Source organism: Lynx canadensis, chromosome B4 (assembly GCF_007474595.2).
Source record: "Lynx canadensis isolate LIC74 chromosome B4, mLynCan4.pri.v2, whole genome shotgun sequence".
NCBI classification, from domain to species: Eukaryota; Metazoa; Chordata; class Mammalia; order Carnivora; family Felidae; genus Lynx; species Lynx canadensis.
This window is the reverse complement of record NC_044309.1, coordinates 89,525,070-89,542,833: the sequence shown is the minus strand read 5'-3', so window position 1 is coordinate 89,542,833 and position 17,764 is coordinate 89,525,070. Positions and strand designations below refer to the sequence as shown.

Sequence of the window (17,764 nt, the reverse complement as noted above, 5' to 3'; positions counted from 1 at the left end):
AGCTTTCAGGACAGTTTCTCTAAAGTTTCGTAGTTAATTACAAGTGAGATAATGGCCCCCGGACCAGCCATTTGATGATGCACTTCTAGGAGGGTATGATATGGAAGACCCAGTAAAGGCCGTTGGTTTGGCAGACTTCTGTTTATGATTTTGGTCCAAAGTCCTCTCAAAGTGTTTGGCTATGGTCACAAGTTCAGTCAGGCCAGTGGCCTCTCATCCTGTCTTTTTATTAACCCACGAATCTCAGGAAATAATCCATTTACAAATAGGGCAGCTTGAGCAGATTGTACAGAGTCAGAAGTGCCGTAGAACATTTCCAAACAGACTTCCGACTCTGCCATGGATTCATCTTTTATTTTCATATTTGATGAACAGACCAACTAGTGCAGGCAGGGAAGACTCTAGGAATGGCTTTTAAAATATCAGTTGGTGAGGGCACCTGGGTTGTTCAGACCGTTAAGCAGCTGACTATCGATTTCAGCTCAGGTCATGATCTCACAGTTCATGAGATTGAGCCCCAAGTCAGGCTCTGCGGTGACAGTGTGGGACCTACTTGGGATTCTCTCTCTCCCTCTCTCTCTCTGCCCCTCCCCTGCTCATGCATGTGCACTCTCTCTCTCAAAATAAATAAGCATTTAAAAAAATATCAGTTGGTATATTTCCAGCTCTTTATGGTCCTTAAGAGAGCTATGCTGGTGACCGAGGACCCTGAATATCATCATCCCTGGGATTATGCCATTCTACTTCCTGCATCCATTTTTGGCCTTCACAAGGTCCTGCCAACATATGTGGAAGCTGATAAATATAGCAGCCTGGGGTCATAGGCCCTGGTAAGGATTCTAAACTCTTCAAAAAAAACTTTGGGCTCTTCCTTGGCTTTAGGAAATTCTTTAGCTATGGCACTTAGTCTGGTCTTTGACCAAGGAATGAAATAGATCTGAGAAGGATCACTTGCAACCGCAGGTAGGTTTATTTTAAGTAACTTTTAAATCTCTTCAGAGTGGAAAGGCAGTTTTGACAGAATTAGTAAAACAAGAGTACTACTGTAAAGAAGGATAGAAGTGTGGGAGTCAGGTCATTTGTGATGTCTTTTATTTGAGGTACCTTTGTCTTTAATTTTCCTTGACCTTTTGAAATGAATCTTTCAGTGAGGCTGTTTTGGAATCTTGAAGACTTTTGGAAACCTACATATCAATTAAAATAGGTATCCCATTTTCAGTTAATTCAGGAACCCTTTCAAGTACATCTCTTTTTTCTTTTTTTTTTTAATTGAAGTGTAGTTGAGGTACAATATTATATTAGTTTTAGGTGTTCGACATTTATATATAATACAAAGTGATCACCACAATTCATCTAGCTGTCTTCTGTCACCAAAGTTATTAAGTTATATTTCCTATGCCGTACATTGCATTTCTGGGTCTTGTACATGTGCTGCCAAAGCGAGCACTCTGTGTCTTATTTAATAACCTGTAGTTGGTACCTTTTAATCTCCTCGCCTCTTAGAACCACCAAACTGTTCTCTGTATCTTTGGGTCCATTTCTGTTTTGCTCATTTGGGTTTTTTTGTTTTGTTTTTGTTTTGTTTTAGATTCTACGTATCAGTGAAATTATATGGTATTTGTCTTTCTCTGACTTATTTCACTTGGCATAATACCCTCTAGGTCTTCCTATGTTGTCTTAGATGGCAAGATTTCATTCTTTTTTTGTGGCTGAGTCGTAGTTTATTTTATATAAATATATGTATGTATGTATATACGTATATAAGCTTCATCTGTCCATGAACAGTTAGGTTGCTTTCATATCTTGGCTGTTGCAAATACTGCAGTGAACATAGGGGTGCATATATCTTTTCAAATTGGTCTTTTCATTTTCTTCGCCTAAATACCCTGAAGTGGGATTACTGGGTCCTAGAGTAGTTCTGTTTTCCATAGTAGCTGTGCCATTTTACATTTCCACCGACAGTGCATGAAGGTTCCCTTTTCTACACATCCTCACCAATACTTGTTACTTCTTATCTTTTGAATATTAGCCATTCTGATGAGTGTGTGGTATCTCGTTGTGGTTTTCACTTGAATTTTCCGATGATGAGTGATGTGAGCATCTTTCATGCATCTGTTGGCCATCTGTTTGTTGTCTTTGCAGAAGTGTCTGTTCAAGCCCTCTGCCCATTTCTTTAAGTTTATTTATTTTGAAAGAGCACGAGTACAAGCAAGAGAGGAGCAGAGACGGAGGGAAAGAGAATCCCAAGCAGGCTGCATGCTGTCAGCGCAGAGGGGCTCTGACGAACTGTCAGACATGACTCGAGCTGAAACCAAGGGTTGGACATTTAAAACTAACTAAGCTACCCAGGCTCCCCTGCCCAATTTTTAATTTTATTTTTGCCTTCTTGCCCTTACCTAAGGAGACCAATCCAAAAAAAATATTCCTATGTTTTTTGGTAGCTGTTTTATGGCTTCTGGTCTAACATTTAAGTCTTTGATCAATTTTGAGTATATTTTTGTATATATGGTGTAAGAAAGTGCTCCAGTTTATTCTTCTGCATGTAGTGTCCAGGTTTCCCAGACCATATATTAAAGAGACCATCTTTTTCTTATTGTATATTCTTGCCTCCTTTGTCAAACATTGCCTGTACGAGCATGGGTTTATTTCTGGACTGTCCTGTGCCATTGATCTATGTGTCTGTTTGTGTGCCAGTACAATGCTGTATTGATTACTGTAGCTTTGTAATATAGTTGGAAATCAGGGAGCGTAATACCTCTAGCTTTGTTCTTTCTCAACATTGCTTTGGCTATTTGGGGTCTTTTGTGGTTCCATACAATTTTAGGACTATTTATTCTTGTAAAATGCTGTTGGTATTTTGGTAGGGACTGCATTGAATCTATGGATTCCTCTGGGTAGTATGGACATTTTAACAATATTAATTCTTCGAGTCCATGGGCACAGTATGTCTTTCCATTTATTTGGGTCATCTTCGATTTCTTTCATCATTGTCTTAGTTTTCAGAGTATAGATCTTTCACCTCCTTGGTTAAATTTATTCCTAGGTATTTAATTCTTTTTGATGCAATTGTAAATGGTACTTTCCTAATTTCCCTTTCTTACAGTTCATTATTAATGAACAGATTAACGTGTATTAATTTTGTATCCAGCAACTTGACTGAATTCATTTATTATAATACTTTCTTGGTGGAGTCTTTAGAGTTTTCTATATCCTGTTGCCTGTAAATAGAGACAGTTTTACTTCTCTTCTAATTCGGATGTCTTTCCTTTTGCTTCTCTGATGTGGCTAGGACTTCCAACCCTATGTTGAATAAAAGTGGCAGGAGGCATCATAGTCTTGTTCCTGATCTAATCTTCTCTAGTGTATGTGTGTATGTATATGTGTATGTATATATGTATTTTTTTTTTCATTTCATTTAGTGTATTCTTCAGCTCTGATTGGTTCTTGATTATATTTTCTGTCTGAAGTTCTCATTGTTCATCCATTCTTCTCCCTACTTTGGTGAGCATCTTTATGACCATCAGCTCTTTCTCTGGTAGATTGTTTACCTCCATCTTCTTTATTTCTTTTTCTAAGATTTTGTCTTGTTCTTTTCTTTGGAACATACTCCTTTGTCTCACTTTGCCTCTCTGTTTCCACGTATTTGTTCTGTTAAGTAGATCGGTTATATCTCCCAGTCTTAAAGAAGGAGCTTTATGCCAGAGGTATCCTATGGGGCCCAGTAGTGCCAACTCCCCTGGTCACCCAGGCCATGTGCCCTAGGGATGTCCCCTGCATGGGCTGCATGCACCCTCCTGTTATGACTGGCCTGCAGTTTATGTTAACTCACTGGTGTGCAAGGCAGTTCTCTGGTGCAGCTGGCTGTGGGCAGGGCAGCCTTCGGGTGCTGCTGTCTACAAAGTCCAGCTGTAGCTGTTGCGGGCACCAGGGCAGGGGCGCTCATGGGGAGCTTGAGTGCTAGACAAGGCAGCCCACTGGGTGTGGCGTGGCAAGAGGTCACTGGGGAAAGGTTCTGGTGCTGGCTGAGGCTGCCAGCCAGGTGTGGCAGAGTCAGGTATGTTTCTTAAATGAGTGATCTTCTCTACTTGTCCACATAAGGGCCATTTTAAGCCTGGGCTCTGGGTGGTTTTTAGGAAGATTTTGCTATTGTTGTAGATATTACCTCAGGTACCATAGTTGTTAGATATAAAATAAGCACATGTGCCAGAAGGTGGTACACTCGACTTAGAGTTTAAGATGCCCATTAGCTAAGGCTTTGGATTTCTCTGAGCTAGTCTAAATACCTAAATGGGATGTACCACTGGGTTGGGGCTTGGTGTTTTACAGTGTAGCTCATTGGATAGAAGTTGGTGGGTGACCACCTGTCCATCCAACCCATTCCGTGACCGGTTTATCCTATCACAGGAGTCTTCTTGAGGTGGCAAGTGCTCTAAAATACTTGTGTCCACCAATTTTTCAGGCTATTTGGCTTCAAAGATCCTCATTAGCAATAGTTTTTATCTACACAAAAGACGACAAACACACACCTTAACATAACAGCAGGAACCACGAAATGTTTACTGCAGATTGGCCAAGAGAAGGCCATATGTACCACCAGCGATTCCCAGCGTGGACTCAACCAGTAAACTCCAGTAAATGGGGATTATGGACTGGAAAGAGATTGCAAATAACTGGGGAACTGCAGATTGAACCAAGGGCTGGGGAGTTGGGTTCTGAATGGAACATTCTGCTGTCTCAGGGTGACCAGCTGAGCCCTGGACTAGAAAGCCAGTTAGACCAGGAGCTTAAGTCAGACCCTCAGCCCTCAGAAATGGCGAAAAGATCGTGAACTCAAAAATGGATTTGCGATTATCACGCCTGTGGCTTTCATGGTCCCTAAATGCTGTCAGAAGTTTGCTTCAGCTCCTGGCACCTACTACCCAGTCTGTTAAAAATTTATTCAGTGATTCATGAATCAGGCAGCAACTTCTCTACAATAGAAGGGCACTCTGGAGAGGTGTAGAAAACGAAAGGGTTTTTTTAAGGCAGGAAGGCAGCTAAAGGAAATTATTAACAAAGAATGCATCGTTTATGCGTGGTCACCCTCCTGAGGAGAACAGAAAGACCCATCGGGCAGATTACCTCCCTAGTACTAACCAAGTAATTTCAAGTTGACTGGTTAAATAAAGGTTACATTCCTGGAGGGTTGACACTCAACTGGGTTAGGGTAAGTATTAAGTCTAGGTTTGTTGATGTAGGGTTTAGCACAAGTGACTCCATTCTGGGCCTGCCGTCTCCTCTTTAACACCGCAAAGCAGACTTTGATTAGTAAGGCTGAAGACCATCTTAAGAGCACATTCTAACCTGATCTCCCTAGCTCCATCTCTCCACCCCATCTCTAGACTCTGCTACTGGGATGACTTTTCTAAAGGACAGCCTTGATTGTGTTACTTCCGTGCTTAAGAGCCTCCCGCTGCTTCCCACCACCTGCTGCTGTTTACAGAACAAGTGGGCAGCCTCCTGTCCATGCCGTTTTCTGTGTGGTTGCCACCCTTGTCTGAAAGCTGGATTTGGGGAAACCTTACTAGCCCATGTTCTTCCTTCCAGTACTCCTGTTGTCCTTTTGATCCAGAACTCTTTACTTCTGTCGCCTTCCTCCTTTCACCATGTGTGAGCCTGTCTTCAGCGCTCCTATTTCAAATGCTGGTGCTTCTTTCCTTTCACTCCACGGATGTGCAGTGAAGACTAAATGGGTTCATTTACGTATGGTATCAACATTCTAACCAAGAAGAATTTTGAACCTGTTATAGCCCTTAACGCATAAGCTGTGTTTAATTTTTGTCCTTGTGTGTATTAGCCTGTAAATTTCTTCAGATGAGTTAAGAATTCTTAGATATCGTTTATAGTTTCCATTCCTGACCTGCTTCTCAGAAGTAGTCTTGGGAAGTAACTACTAAATGCTCAAAGTATTTGACCATCACTTGGAAGGGCTCTGTAAATACCAAACATGATACTCAGAAGCCTTCATCTGCATTAGTTTTTGTCATTCTCTTTAGGTGCCGAATGCACAGTCCAACCAGCTTTGACTCCCGTGTCCCCTGAAGTAATAGAATAAAACTTTGTGATCCTTATCACATTCTGTATGCCTCATAGAAACCATTTTTGTTCTTCCTTCCAGAGAGGTGCCAGTAATCTGACGTGGCGGTCTGATGTCTTGGTGGAGTATCAAGGAGAAGGCCGTAATGTCACCGACCCAACATGTCCTTCCCTGAGTCCCGGAGTATCTGTGAGTTGGCTTAGACAGTTTTCTTACCAATAGCACAGCAAGGCATTGGTTCAGGCATGTCAGGTACTAAAACCCCAAATCTGAGTCTTGCTCCTCTTTCACTTGACTTTGGAGATTAGTAGATGAAGAGTAAATTCAGTAGTCCTGAAAATGATGCTTCTGATCTATTGGCAGAATGTGCTCCTTGAATTCTTGCAGTTTTTATAACAAGTGCGTGTATCTATCTGCCCATATTCTTATCTATACCTCTTCCCAATAGCAGTACCGTTTTTTATTAGGGAAGCTATCTATCAGTGGCACTCAGTAGAGAAGTGGGGTTGCCACGGTTCTGTGTAACTGCCATCATAAGTGTCTTGCATTGGTGGCGGTCAGACTGGTGACGGAGGTGGTAAGAGCACGTTGGCTCCACTTTGGAGAGTGGGAAATAGGAGAGTCGACTCTAGATAGAAACCTAATACCAACGTGTAAGGATGTAGTGAAGAACCGACCAGAAGTTGGTAAGGAAAACATGAAAAAATAACTTACCTGCAACTGGTTCCACAAAGCTCGTTTAGCCTTTTTATCCAAGTGTTTAGAGCGAGCGCTCTTTAATATACCATAGACACGACTCACAGGAGATTGATTCTGTCTCCTTACCATCTGTCCCACCCATTTTACAGTCGCTCACTACCACGAATTATCGGCAGGAGATTAGCAGACAGGGATGGCAAGAGTACGAACAGAACTACCACCAACACATGTTCCTTAGGTTGGCCAAAAGAAACAAAGCCCCATATCTATTGATTTGCTTCTCCATGGAAGGTTGCCTGATTTCGGTCCAGTTGTAGGTCTGGCTTGAGCCAACTTGGTTGCCCCTGTAGGCCGGTATTACATATTAGAAGAACTGTTTTCATTTAACTCTTTTTAAATCTCCCTACAGCAATGCTTCCCAGACTGTGTCTGTGAAGATGCTTACAATAACACCTATGCCTGTGTGAGGACCATGTCAACACAGTGGAATTTACAGTATTGTGAGTTTGACGACCAGGAGGTAAGAAGGTCCCCACTTCCCCCACCCCCTTGTGTCTCGTGCCAGTGCTTTGTTGGCTGGACCTGGTAGCAGAAGAGCAAGTCCAAGGATGTTCCCCGGGGAAGATAGGTTTCTTATCTGTACTTCCATTCAGGCTTCCTTCAGTGAAGAACATGGAATCCACGAGGCCATACTGCGCCTCTGTAACTGTGATCTTTCCGGATGGGATTCTCTCCACGCCTACCACCACCCAAACACCCTTTAAATGCACAGTCCACTTTTTCAGATTGTTGCATGCCTGGTCTGTTTGCTTCTCTGATAGTTTGGGGTCAGAGTAAGACACCTTGACTTCTGTGGAGCTGTAAGGAGTTTGGGACATTTCCTAGAAGGCTTACTGGCAGCTAGCTTGTTCAGAAACTTCTGTCCCCACAACAGCACAGTCCAGAGCTGCTCATTTAAATAGATGAGCAGTGGGGGGCAGGAGTTTCCATCCTCATAAGAAGGTGGCTTTTAGGGGCACCTGGGTAGCTCAGTCAGTTAAGTGTCTGACTTTGGTCAGGTCATGACCTCGCAGTTTGTGGATTTGAGTCCCGCCTGCCTCAGGCTCTGTGCTGAGAGCCAGGGCCTGCCTCAGATTCTGTGTCTCCCTCTCACTCTGCCCCTCCCCTGCTTACACTCTGTCTCTCTTTCAAAATAAAAACATTTAAAAAAAAAAAAAAAGGGCAAGGTGGTTTTTAGCCAGCACAGATCAGTGTGGGTCGTCTGAGGATCTCCTGCACTGCAGTCCCTTGTGCTTTCACACTCTATCTGCCTGTGCTCACCTGCCTCATCGGCAACCCACATCTTGCCACGGGGAGCCGAGGCTCATTGTGTTTCTCAGAAATGGACTTGCTCACCATTTGTAGCTCCCGAGCACTTTGAAAGAAGCTCTGTTGCCTATTGTCCAAAGCCCATTCTTGTTTCTCCTTCCCCCATGATGTTTACCTGTCATCTTCCTAGCCTATCACTTAACTCCACTTAGGAGAACACAGTACAGAGTGGGGGGGATGGTGATATTAGATAGAGCTAATGTTAGAAACAATAGGGTTAGATCCTTCCCCACTTGGGAAGCCATCCAACACTGCTTTTAAAACAGGAAACTTTAGCATCTGTACAGCACGAGTGACTGTACTTTCAGATCTGTTCTCATTTGAATCTTAACAGTTCTAAGGCAGAAACCTTCAAATGTCAACTCTCACTTCTATAACAATATTACTGTTAAGTCTAGTTTCTGAGACTCGCTCTTTGAGGGTCCTCCCTTCTGTTCTGCTTTTATTACATAAGGTCATAAATGTCCCCTCCTGCCTCTGCTTGAAGCCCCAGGGTGTGCCAGAGGCTCCTCTCCAGCATGGGCCACAGACATGAAGCATTTTAACATAGTCTCATGTATACCCATGGGCTCTTTTAGGATCTTGAGACCAGAAAATGTTCTCCTGGGCGCTGGTCTTCCCTTCCCACTTAGAAATAATTCACACGAGGGACACCTGGGTGGGTCGGTCAGTTAAGGGTCCAACTTCAGCTCAGGTCATGATCTCACTGTTTGAGAGCTCACTTTTCAGTGAGTTCAGGCCCCCTCATCGGGCTCTGTGCTCACAGCTCAGAGCCTGGAGCCTGCTTCGGATTCTGTATGTTCCTCTCTCTCTGCCCCTCCCCCGCTTATGCCCGCTCTCTCTCTCTGAAAAGTAAACATTTTTAAACTCACATGAGGAATATTTCAAATATAATGCTTGCTCTTCTCTTTCCTCCGTCTTCATTCTTGTAGGTGTTTGTGGAAGTCTACAACCTGACTGCAGACCCAGACCAAATCACGAACATTGCTAAAAGTATAGACCCAGAGCTTTTGGGGAAAATGAACTACCGGCTAATGATGTTACAGTCCTGTTCTGGACCAACCTGTCGCACTCCAGGTGTTTTTGACCCGGGGTAAGTTCCCATTTTCTTCGATGGCTTTGTCAAGCTGTCGGTGGCAGTCGTGTGTGCTTGAAGGCAGAGGAAGCCTGAGGGGTCCTTTTGGCTTTGAGCTAAGCTGTGTTTCTTGTTCTTCTGCTTTGTAGTAGGAGTACTGTGTGTTAGTGCGTTTGCCTGTTGTGCTGGGGAAATGAGCCCTTTGAAACTTCTGCTCTGTGGTGCCAGTAGCTGCTTTAGCTGGAGGCCTAGCCCTGCTCCCTGCCACATGGGGCTCTTCTTCCTCCCCTTCCTCCTGTGACTCTCTTCATGGTACCCACTTGATTGCACTGGTGACAGATGGAGTTTCTTTAAAGTGAGCTGACTACCTGCTACCTGTCTCCCTAGCGCCTCCAAGAGGTTATGCCTTCATTTCATTTCTCAGAAACCCTGATTAGAGGAACTTGAATGCTTGCCAGTAAACTTAGTAGGCTGAACACACAAAATAAATTAGAAGGTACAGACTTCAAATGTTTAAATATGTAAGCCCACTATAGTATATGAAGGCAGAAAAGGTTATCACCTACTAAGCGGGCTCTGTCCCTCCCACTCATTCCTCTGGAACAGTTACCCTTCCCCAGTGACGTGGGGTCTCAGCACACCATGCATTTCAGCTGCATGTAGCAAGAAACCTGTCATTTTGGGTTTAACATTATGAAATTTAAAGTTGAATTTTCACCAGGAAAGGATTATTTTAGTTCTTACATTGATTGTAGGAGAAATGGGAGATTGATGTCCTAAGCTGATGGAAAAGAGTAATTTGAGTAGTAACTTAATTATTTAGCCAGCCTTCTGTGAAATATTTTCAGTACACATTAGAGAGTAATAGATGTGAATGAGTAGAGACACTGGATAATAGACTTCTGATGAAAGAAATGTAATACTTTTGCTTCTAAATACGGTATACATACTTCTAAATTCTAAATCCATGTCGGTCAGGAGCTCTTCTGCAAGATAGTGAAATGCATCCTCACTTACACCAGTTCCTTGAAGCAGGAAGGAAGTTCAGTCTCTAAAGTAAAAGGCACAAGACTTTTAGTTGACACATGCTGATTTTGCAGTTTCCAACAACTGTACTCAGAATGTTTTATCAAATCAAATTAGATGTCTAGGGGCACCTGGCTGGCTTAGGAGGTAGAGCATGTAACTCTTCATCTTGGGGTCGTGAGTTCAAGCCCCATGTTGGGTATAGAGATTAGTGGGAAAAAAAAAAAAGTAAAATCTTGGTAAAAAATAACCTCAGATGTTTATAGCAGTCTCTGGATGAACTTAGATGATGGATTTAATCTTTTAATGTTTATTTTTGAGAGCGAGCACAAGTGGGAGGTGGGCAAAGAGAGAGGGAGACACAGGATCTGAAGCAGGCTCCTGGCTCTGAGCTGTCAGCACAGAGCCCCACATGGGGCTCCAACCCACGAACCATGAGACCATGACCCGAGCCGAACTCGGATGCTTAACCGACTGAACCACCCAGGTGTCCCATCCTCTATTTAAATCTTGAATGGAGAGTCAGGACTTAACACCTCTTGAAGTACGGTGTTTGGCCAAACAGTCCCTGACCGTGCTGCTTCTAGAGCGTGGACCTGCTGTGCTGGCAGCCGGTTGGCCAATACGGCAGATCCCTTCGGTCTTCTGAGCATCAGCCCTTAAGTGTTAGGACTTAACCACAGAATTTCCATACAGTCTTTAGAACCCAGAGGTAAATGTGCCCAAGGGTCACCCTGTTAGGACTGATAAGCAAGATCTGACTCCCAGGCAGGCTTTGTTTTGTAACTATAATTTAATTGTCTTGTTGATATTCTAAGAAGCTTATAACCAAGACTCTAGATACTGGCTTTACTAATGTCAGCCCCAGCTATTTAAACTTTTTAAATTCCTTATCAATAGCATATTCCTTCCCACCAAACATTTAGGCTTATACACTCTCTGAAAATGGAGGTCAGCAGACTAGGTCCTCAGGCCCAATCCAGCCACCACCCTTTGCAAATAGCCACATTCATTTACATACAGCAACAGAGTTGAGACATAGTTAGGACAGAGACTGTATGGCCTGCCCTTGTTCAAAAATAATGCTAAGTAAGAATGAGTTTATCCCTAAAGATTGCAGGTAAAAGGAAAATACAACATTGTTTCTAGCCTGCCTGTGTAAAATGTCTTTGCAAACTACCCTCTTTAGTTTAGTAAATGCTGACTGATAACGTGACACTGGGCCGACTGATATTATGTGCCAGACATGTTACGTGAATTGAATTCCCTTACGATTTTATTGGTAGCTAGAGAGGTTAACGACTTACCTGAGTTCATAATGAGCCGGACGGAAACGTCTGTCTGAGGTGCACACCTGTGCTCTTGCCTGCTGGTCTGTGTGAACTGTGAGAGAAGGAAGGGCTCTGAAGCTGCTGGTCAGGCTCTGACAGGGGCTAGCCTCTGCCATCAATTACTTTACACCTTAGGGAGTCCTCCTCCCCCTCAAAAACCAGCTCAAATCTTGTCTCCTAATGCCTCTCAAGATTATTTTACATCATTTTGTGCTTGCTTGCTTGTGATGGGAATGCTCTTAACTAGTAAGTTCTTCTGTTTTGTACTACAGACTTTGCCACGAGATTCTTTTCTGGGGACTTAATTGTTCCTTTTATCTTCCTTCCTGCCATCCTTTCCACCGAACATTCTGAATGAGGAACATGGCAGCTAACTGGAGTTGATGTAACATCCTTTTTCTTTTTTTCCTCCTCAGATACAGGTTTGACCCTCGTCTCATGTTCAACAATCATGGCAGTGTCAGGACTCGAAGGTTTTCAAAACATCCTCTGTAGCGACCTCTGCAGTTGGGTCCCAGCACACCTCTGTCTGATGAAGTGATTGTAGTAGGTTTCTGTAGCTAGTCCTCAAGACCACGCCTTGAAGAGTTTCTGGACTGGCTCTAAGTCCTGTTTGAAAAAGCAACCCAATCAGCTGACTTCCTTGTGCAATGTGTTAAACTGTGAACTCCGCCCACACGTCAGGAATGGCTGTCCCTTCATTCACCTAATAACGAATGCTCCTGAGGTCTTTGTCCTCACCCACACCCTTTCTGTCCTGGGGTCACAGTTCTTGATTATTCCCCATGTGGTCATAGTCTGAATTACTTGCTTGGGGGCAGAGGGGTGGTTTACAGCTTAACCACTTCACTATCAAAAATACCAACATCACATGGCTTGAAGAATAACCCTCAGAGCTGAATCATCAGAGCAAGAACAAGTACCGCCATTTTCAGATTAGTAGAAATACAGTGTGTATAATACCCATCACAATGTGATAAGGTCACAAGTTCAAAACCTGTCAGCCAAGCACGGTTCGTGTTGTTTTGGTTTTTTTGTTGTTGTTGTTTTTTATGCATTCTGGGCTGATGCTACACTTAAATAGAACAGTTTTTGGTACAGGCTAATAATTCGAGGTAGTTCTAAAAGTGAAAGCCGTGGACTTCCTGGTGGCTGCTAACCACATGGAGTACCAGTCAACAGAGGTATCAAGGGAATGTTTCTTCTCCTGATAATTACTCCTCTGAGATCCCAAAAACAAAATGGCTTAGGTATCCTATCCTAATATTTCTCAGTAGAGGAAAAGAACTTCCAAGGGTTGGTGAAGGTTGCATTTTCTGAGGGCCTTCTATAGACGGGGCTCTTGGGTGGACAGGTTGAAGGGCTATTGTTGGGATTTAGTAAGTGCCTGTCTAGCAGGGAGCCTGGGTTTCAATTTTGACTCTCTGCATTTTGTGGACATTGTGTTCATTTGTTACAGTTTTTACAAAGTTCCAACTGCTTTACCCTACCTTGTTCCCTTTTAGAGAAGTTCTGCTGGAGGGTTTGGAGTCTTGCATAATTTGAGCCGCATTCACTGTTCCCCCTGGCAAAGCCAGACCTTGTTGAGGTTTCCTGTATAGAACACCTACATTTGTATGTTTCTGGGCTCAAAGACCAATCCCGTTTCTACTGTTTTCTTCACAAGAAAGTTATCTGTGGTGGGACAGCAGGGGGAGGAGGAAGAGCTGTGGTTTATAACCTGTTCAACTCAGGCATTAGTGATTTTAGCTTTATGTAAGGTCTTAGGTTGAGCTTTAAGCACTTTGTAAGACATGGCTGTAAACAACTTCTCTATCAACTCTAGAGAGCCATGTTGGGTTAATAGCCATTGGGTTTATTCCTTTACCTCATGCAATCCCAGTAACTGTGGTGGTATTTAGAGGTGAAAGAGGCAAGTGAAAGAACACCTCTGCTGTGAATGTTTTAGGGAAAGAAATTCTAAATATTTTGTAACTAAAAGCAAACTACACTGTTAAATATGGGTATTAGCTTTATTCTACACTTTGATTCTTAACATTAATCAGTCAACTTCTACCTTAATGAAAGTTGACCATAGTTATTCCCGAATAAAAAGACACCAATACTTACCAGGTCTTATATTGTGATGTCCTGTTATTCAATTTTAGGTTGCTGGTTCCTGAGAGCAGGTAAAGTTGTAAGAGCAACACAAGTCAGCTGCCCATAGTGTCCCTGCCACACTGTTCTTACATTCAGCGATTTCTGTTTGGGTGGGGGGATCGGGTGCCCTCCCTGTGTACCTCTCCTATATGTGGTACACTTCCCACTAACCTTGAAGTGGCCTATAATTTCACTTTCTCTTAGACTGGCTTCATTCTGGATCTGTGCTAAAATCACCTTTTGTGAAGAGGCCTCAGTTTATATAGCCTAGCAGACAACAAAATGCACTGAACTTTTCAGAATGTATATGTACAAGGAACCCACTGCAAGAGGTTTGGCTTGTTTCTCTCTCAATTGTGTGAATTTGAATTTTGATTATTTTCTCTTTTAAAGAAGGCCAGGTCTGGACTGGTTGGTACCCTTCAGAGTAGAAAACTAACCCTTAGGAGGGATCCAAGGCCATAGGAATGAATAGAGATTCTGCCTTACAAAATTTCCTATTACAGAGGTCTCCCTCAAATACAAAGTGGGGAACCCCTTTTTGAGTATCTCTGAATTTGACCAGTGGTACTGTTACAAAGTACGTTTTTAATTCACGATACTAAGGTTTTTGTACAAAATCGTAACAGTAGCCATGGAAGTCATAGCCTCATCTGTGAGAAACATTCTTAAATTTATTTTTAGCATCTAAATTAAATATTAGTGCTTTAAAGCACTAAAGAAGGATTTCTCCAGGGTCCTTATTAAGAGGAAGCAAAGGGTACTTCTGATCCAACAGTGACCTAGGTGGGAATATTTGGGTTTTCTACTTACACCACCACTTGGGTCCCACACTGAGTGTTGTGAATTCCTGCGTTTGCATCTTCTGTTCCCAGAAGTTATTCTGCCTTGGCTTTGTGTCATCTCAAGTCACCTGACTTAGAAAGTGCCCTTCCAAAGACCCTGTTCACTGCTGCACTTTTCAATGAATTAAAATTTATTTCTGTTCTAGTGGGAAATGTGTCCTTTGTTTTAGTCCACAAGTAATTTTGACAAGATTTTTTTTCTTTGTCATGCTGGTTAATGTTGTCATCACTCACCTAGGACTGGAGAATGAGCCGTTTCCTCTCTAGGTGCTGTAGTCTCTACCTCGAAAGCTCTTTTACATGTGATCTGCTGACCAATACCCCTGAACGAGCACCCCTAAATGAAAAAAATAAGTCTTTGTGCATTTACGGCTTTGCAGGAAAAAAAATCTTGGCAGGCTTTAAATTAGATAAAACTAAGCTTAATTTCCAGGGTGCTTTCCCTTGATGTCCAGTCATGTGATCCACTGCCCTAAACAAAGAAGGACTTTTTTTTTTTTTACACATTTATTTTTGACAGAGACAGAGCACTCGTCGGGGAGGGACAGAGAGAGGGAGACACAGAATCCAAAGCAAGCTGCAGGCTCCAGCCTCTGAGCTATCAGCACAGAGCCCCACGAGGGTCTCGAACTCACAAACCGTGAGATCATGACCTGAGCCAAGTCAGATGCTTAATTGTGCCACCCAGGCGCCCCATTAAGGACTTTATACAGGTGTTGACAAACATTCACTTAAAGGGAGGTCTCTGTCACAACTACTTACCACTGCTGTAACACAAAAAAGTAACTACTCAATACTTAAATGTATGAGTGACTCTGTTCTGAGAAAATTTTACTTACCAAAACCGGCCAGGATTTGCCAACAACCCCCAGACCTAGTAGGTTGCCTCGTATCTTACAAATCCTAAAAACCTGGGGCACCTGGGTGGCTCAGTTGGTAGAGCATCTGACTCGATTTCGGCTCAGGTCACGATCTCACGGTTCGTGACATCAAGCCCCGTGTTAAGCTCTATGCTGACAGCACAGAGCCTATTTGGTGTTCTCTCTCTGCCCCTCCCCCATTTGTGCATGTGCTTTCAAACATTTTTTAAAAATTATGAAAACCAAGTAGAAAAGATGTTAGAGGACATCCGTAAACTTGCCAGATCACTATACAGAAAGTAATTTGAAGGGCGCCTGGCTGGTTCAGTTGACAGAGTATGCAACTCTTGATCTCAGGGTTGTATGAGCCCCATGTTGGATGTAGCAATTACTAAAAATCTTTAAAAAAAAAAAAAAATGTCCAAATAAAAGTGTATTTCTCTATGCTTTCCTAATGCTTGGCTAAACTATAAAAATGTAATTTGTATCAAAAGGTGAGGCCAACAAAAAAGAAAACATTTATTTGTACAAAGTAAGGCTAAGTACAGACTATACCAGATCATTTTTCTACCTTATCTCACCTCCCAAGGAGACTACCCTGCCCTGTAGAACCAAACTCCCTACAGAATTAATCTTTGTTTCATTTTCTTCCTCCATTAGAATGGGCTTGAAAGGCTGGTCACAGGTGTACCTTTAAGTCTGCTGTGGGAACAGCAGACTCAGAGAACCCGAAGGCCCCAAGCTAAAGCCCCTACAGAAGGGCTAGGAATTCCCACAGAAGAGCTTTAGATGTGGGACATGGGTGCCTGCTTCTAGACTAGCATAGAGCACATAAGCATTCTAACACTTCATCTTTCAGAGGAAACTTCCATGACCACCTTCTGCCCAGGAGAACCGAGGTCCACAAATATTCCCATAACCTGCAGGTCTGACTGATGCTGACAGGATAGAGAGATACAAAGGATGCTTATAATTAGTACTTACTGTAATAAAGCACATCTGCAGAGTAAGTGTTTTTCCTTCAGCTGAATTTATCCAAGGTCACATAGCTAATTAAAGAATCAGGATTTCAAAGAAGTTCTGGCTTCAAAGCCAACTTGGCTGTCTCTGATCTAAGAAGGATTTTTCCCTCCTCCATTTTACATCTGAGTGCCTACTCACTGCCTGGTAGTGAGCTTGGTTATGAAGTGGAAGTATTCTATTCCTGAATATTCTATGTCCTGTCTATTCTAGGACAGTATATAGATTGGCAAAGGTAAATATATAGTAAATGTAGTAGATTAATTTCATAAAGCTAGTATAAGGTTAAAAGGCAAAGGTAGTAAAAAAAAAAAAAAATAGTACAATTAAGGGATGCACCAAAATAAAATGTGACCTCAAAAACATTAAAAAGTTGGGGGGGGGGGCAAAAATGTGTTCAACCTATCAATTTAAAATAGACTGGTATAAGTTCTTTATAAGCCTCATGGTAACCACAAGGCAAAAACCAAAAGTATGTACACATCCCACTACAGAAAGTCATCAAACCACCAAGGAAGAAAGCAAAAAGAAACAGCTATAAAACAGCCAGAAAATAATTAACAAATGATAATAAAGATAAAATTAAAAAAGATTTTAATAGCAGTAAGTACATACCTACCAATAACTACTTTAAATATGAACTAAATTCTCCATTCACAAGACACAGAACAGCTAAGTGGATTTAAAGAACAAAACAGGTGCCTGGGTGGCTCAGTTAACATGACTTTGGCTCAGGTCATGACCTCACAGATCGTGGGTTTGAGCCCCGTTTCAGGGGCTGGAGCCTGCTTCAGATTCTGTGTCTCCCTGTCCAACCCTCTTCCACTTGTGCTCTCTCAAATATAAACATTTAAACAATTAAAATTAAAAATAAAGTACAAGACCCATCTACATGCTGCTTACAAGGGACCCACTTCAGCTGTAAGGATACAGACAGACTGAAAGTGAATGGATGAAAAAAGATGCTCCACACAAACACAACCAAAAGTGCCCGGTTTTGGGCTCCGTGCTGAGCATGGCACATGCTTGGGATTCTCTCTCCCTCTCCCTCCCTCTCTCTCTCTCTCCCCCCAACTACCCTACCCAAACTCTAAAAAAGCAGGGGCAGCTATATGCATACTTTGTTTCCAAGTCTATTTTGTCTAATAAGAAACAAAATAGGGCATTACATAATGATAAAAGGGTCAAGCCAACAAGAGGATGTGTTCCTAAACATTTCTACAACATCTATGCACCCAACGTAGAAGCATCTAAATACATAAAGCAAATAACAGACTGCAAAAAAGAGAAAACTTGTCCCTGATACCTGTATTTACAGGGAAACG

The 17,764-nt window shown here is 42.5% G+C and overlaps 1 protein-coding gene across 1 annotated transcript in view; it reads left to right on the top strand.

The window, feature by feature from the left end:
* GNS (glucosamine (N-acetyl)-6-sulfatase) overlaps positions 1-14,708 on the top strand; it is a 56,540-nt gene extending 41,832 nt beyond the window's left edge. The window contains exons 11-14 of the mRNA XM_030323136.2: positions 6,158-6,265; positions 7,185-7,295; positions 9,076-9,236; positions 11,992-14,708. Coding sequence (XP_030178996.1) covers positions 6,158-6,265; positions 7,185-7,295; positions 9,076-9,236; positions 11,992-12,070 — 459 coding nt within the window. The 3' untranslated portion in view covers positions 12,071-14,708. The remainder of the gene's footprint in view (positions 1-6,157; positions 6,266-7,184; positions 7,296-9,075; positions 9,237-11,991) is intronic.
* The last annotated feature ends 3,056 nt before the right edge of the window (positions 14,709-17,764 follow it).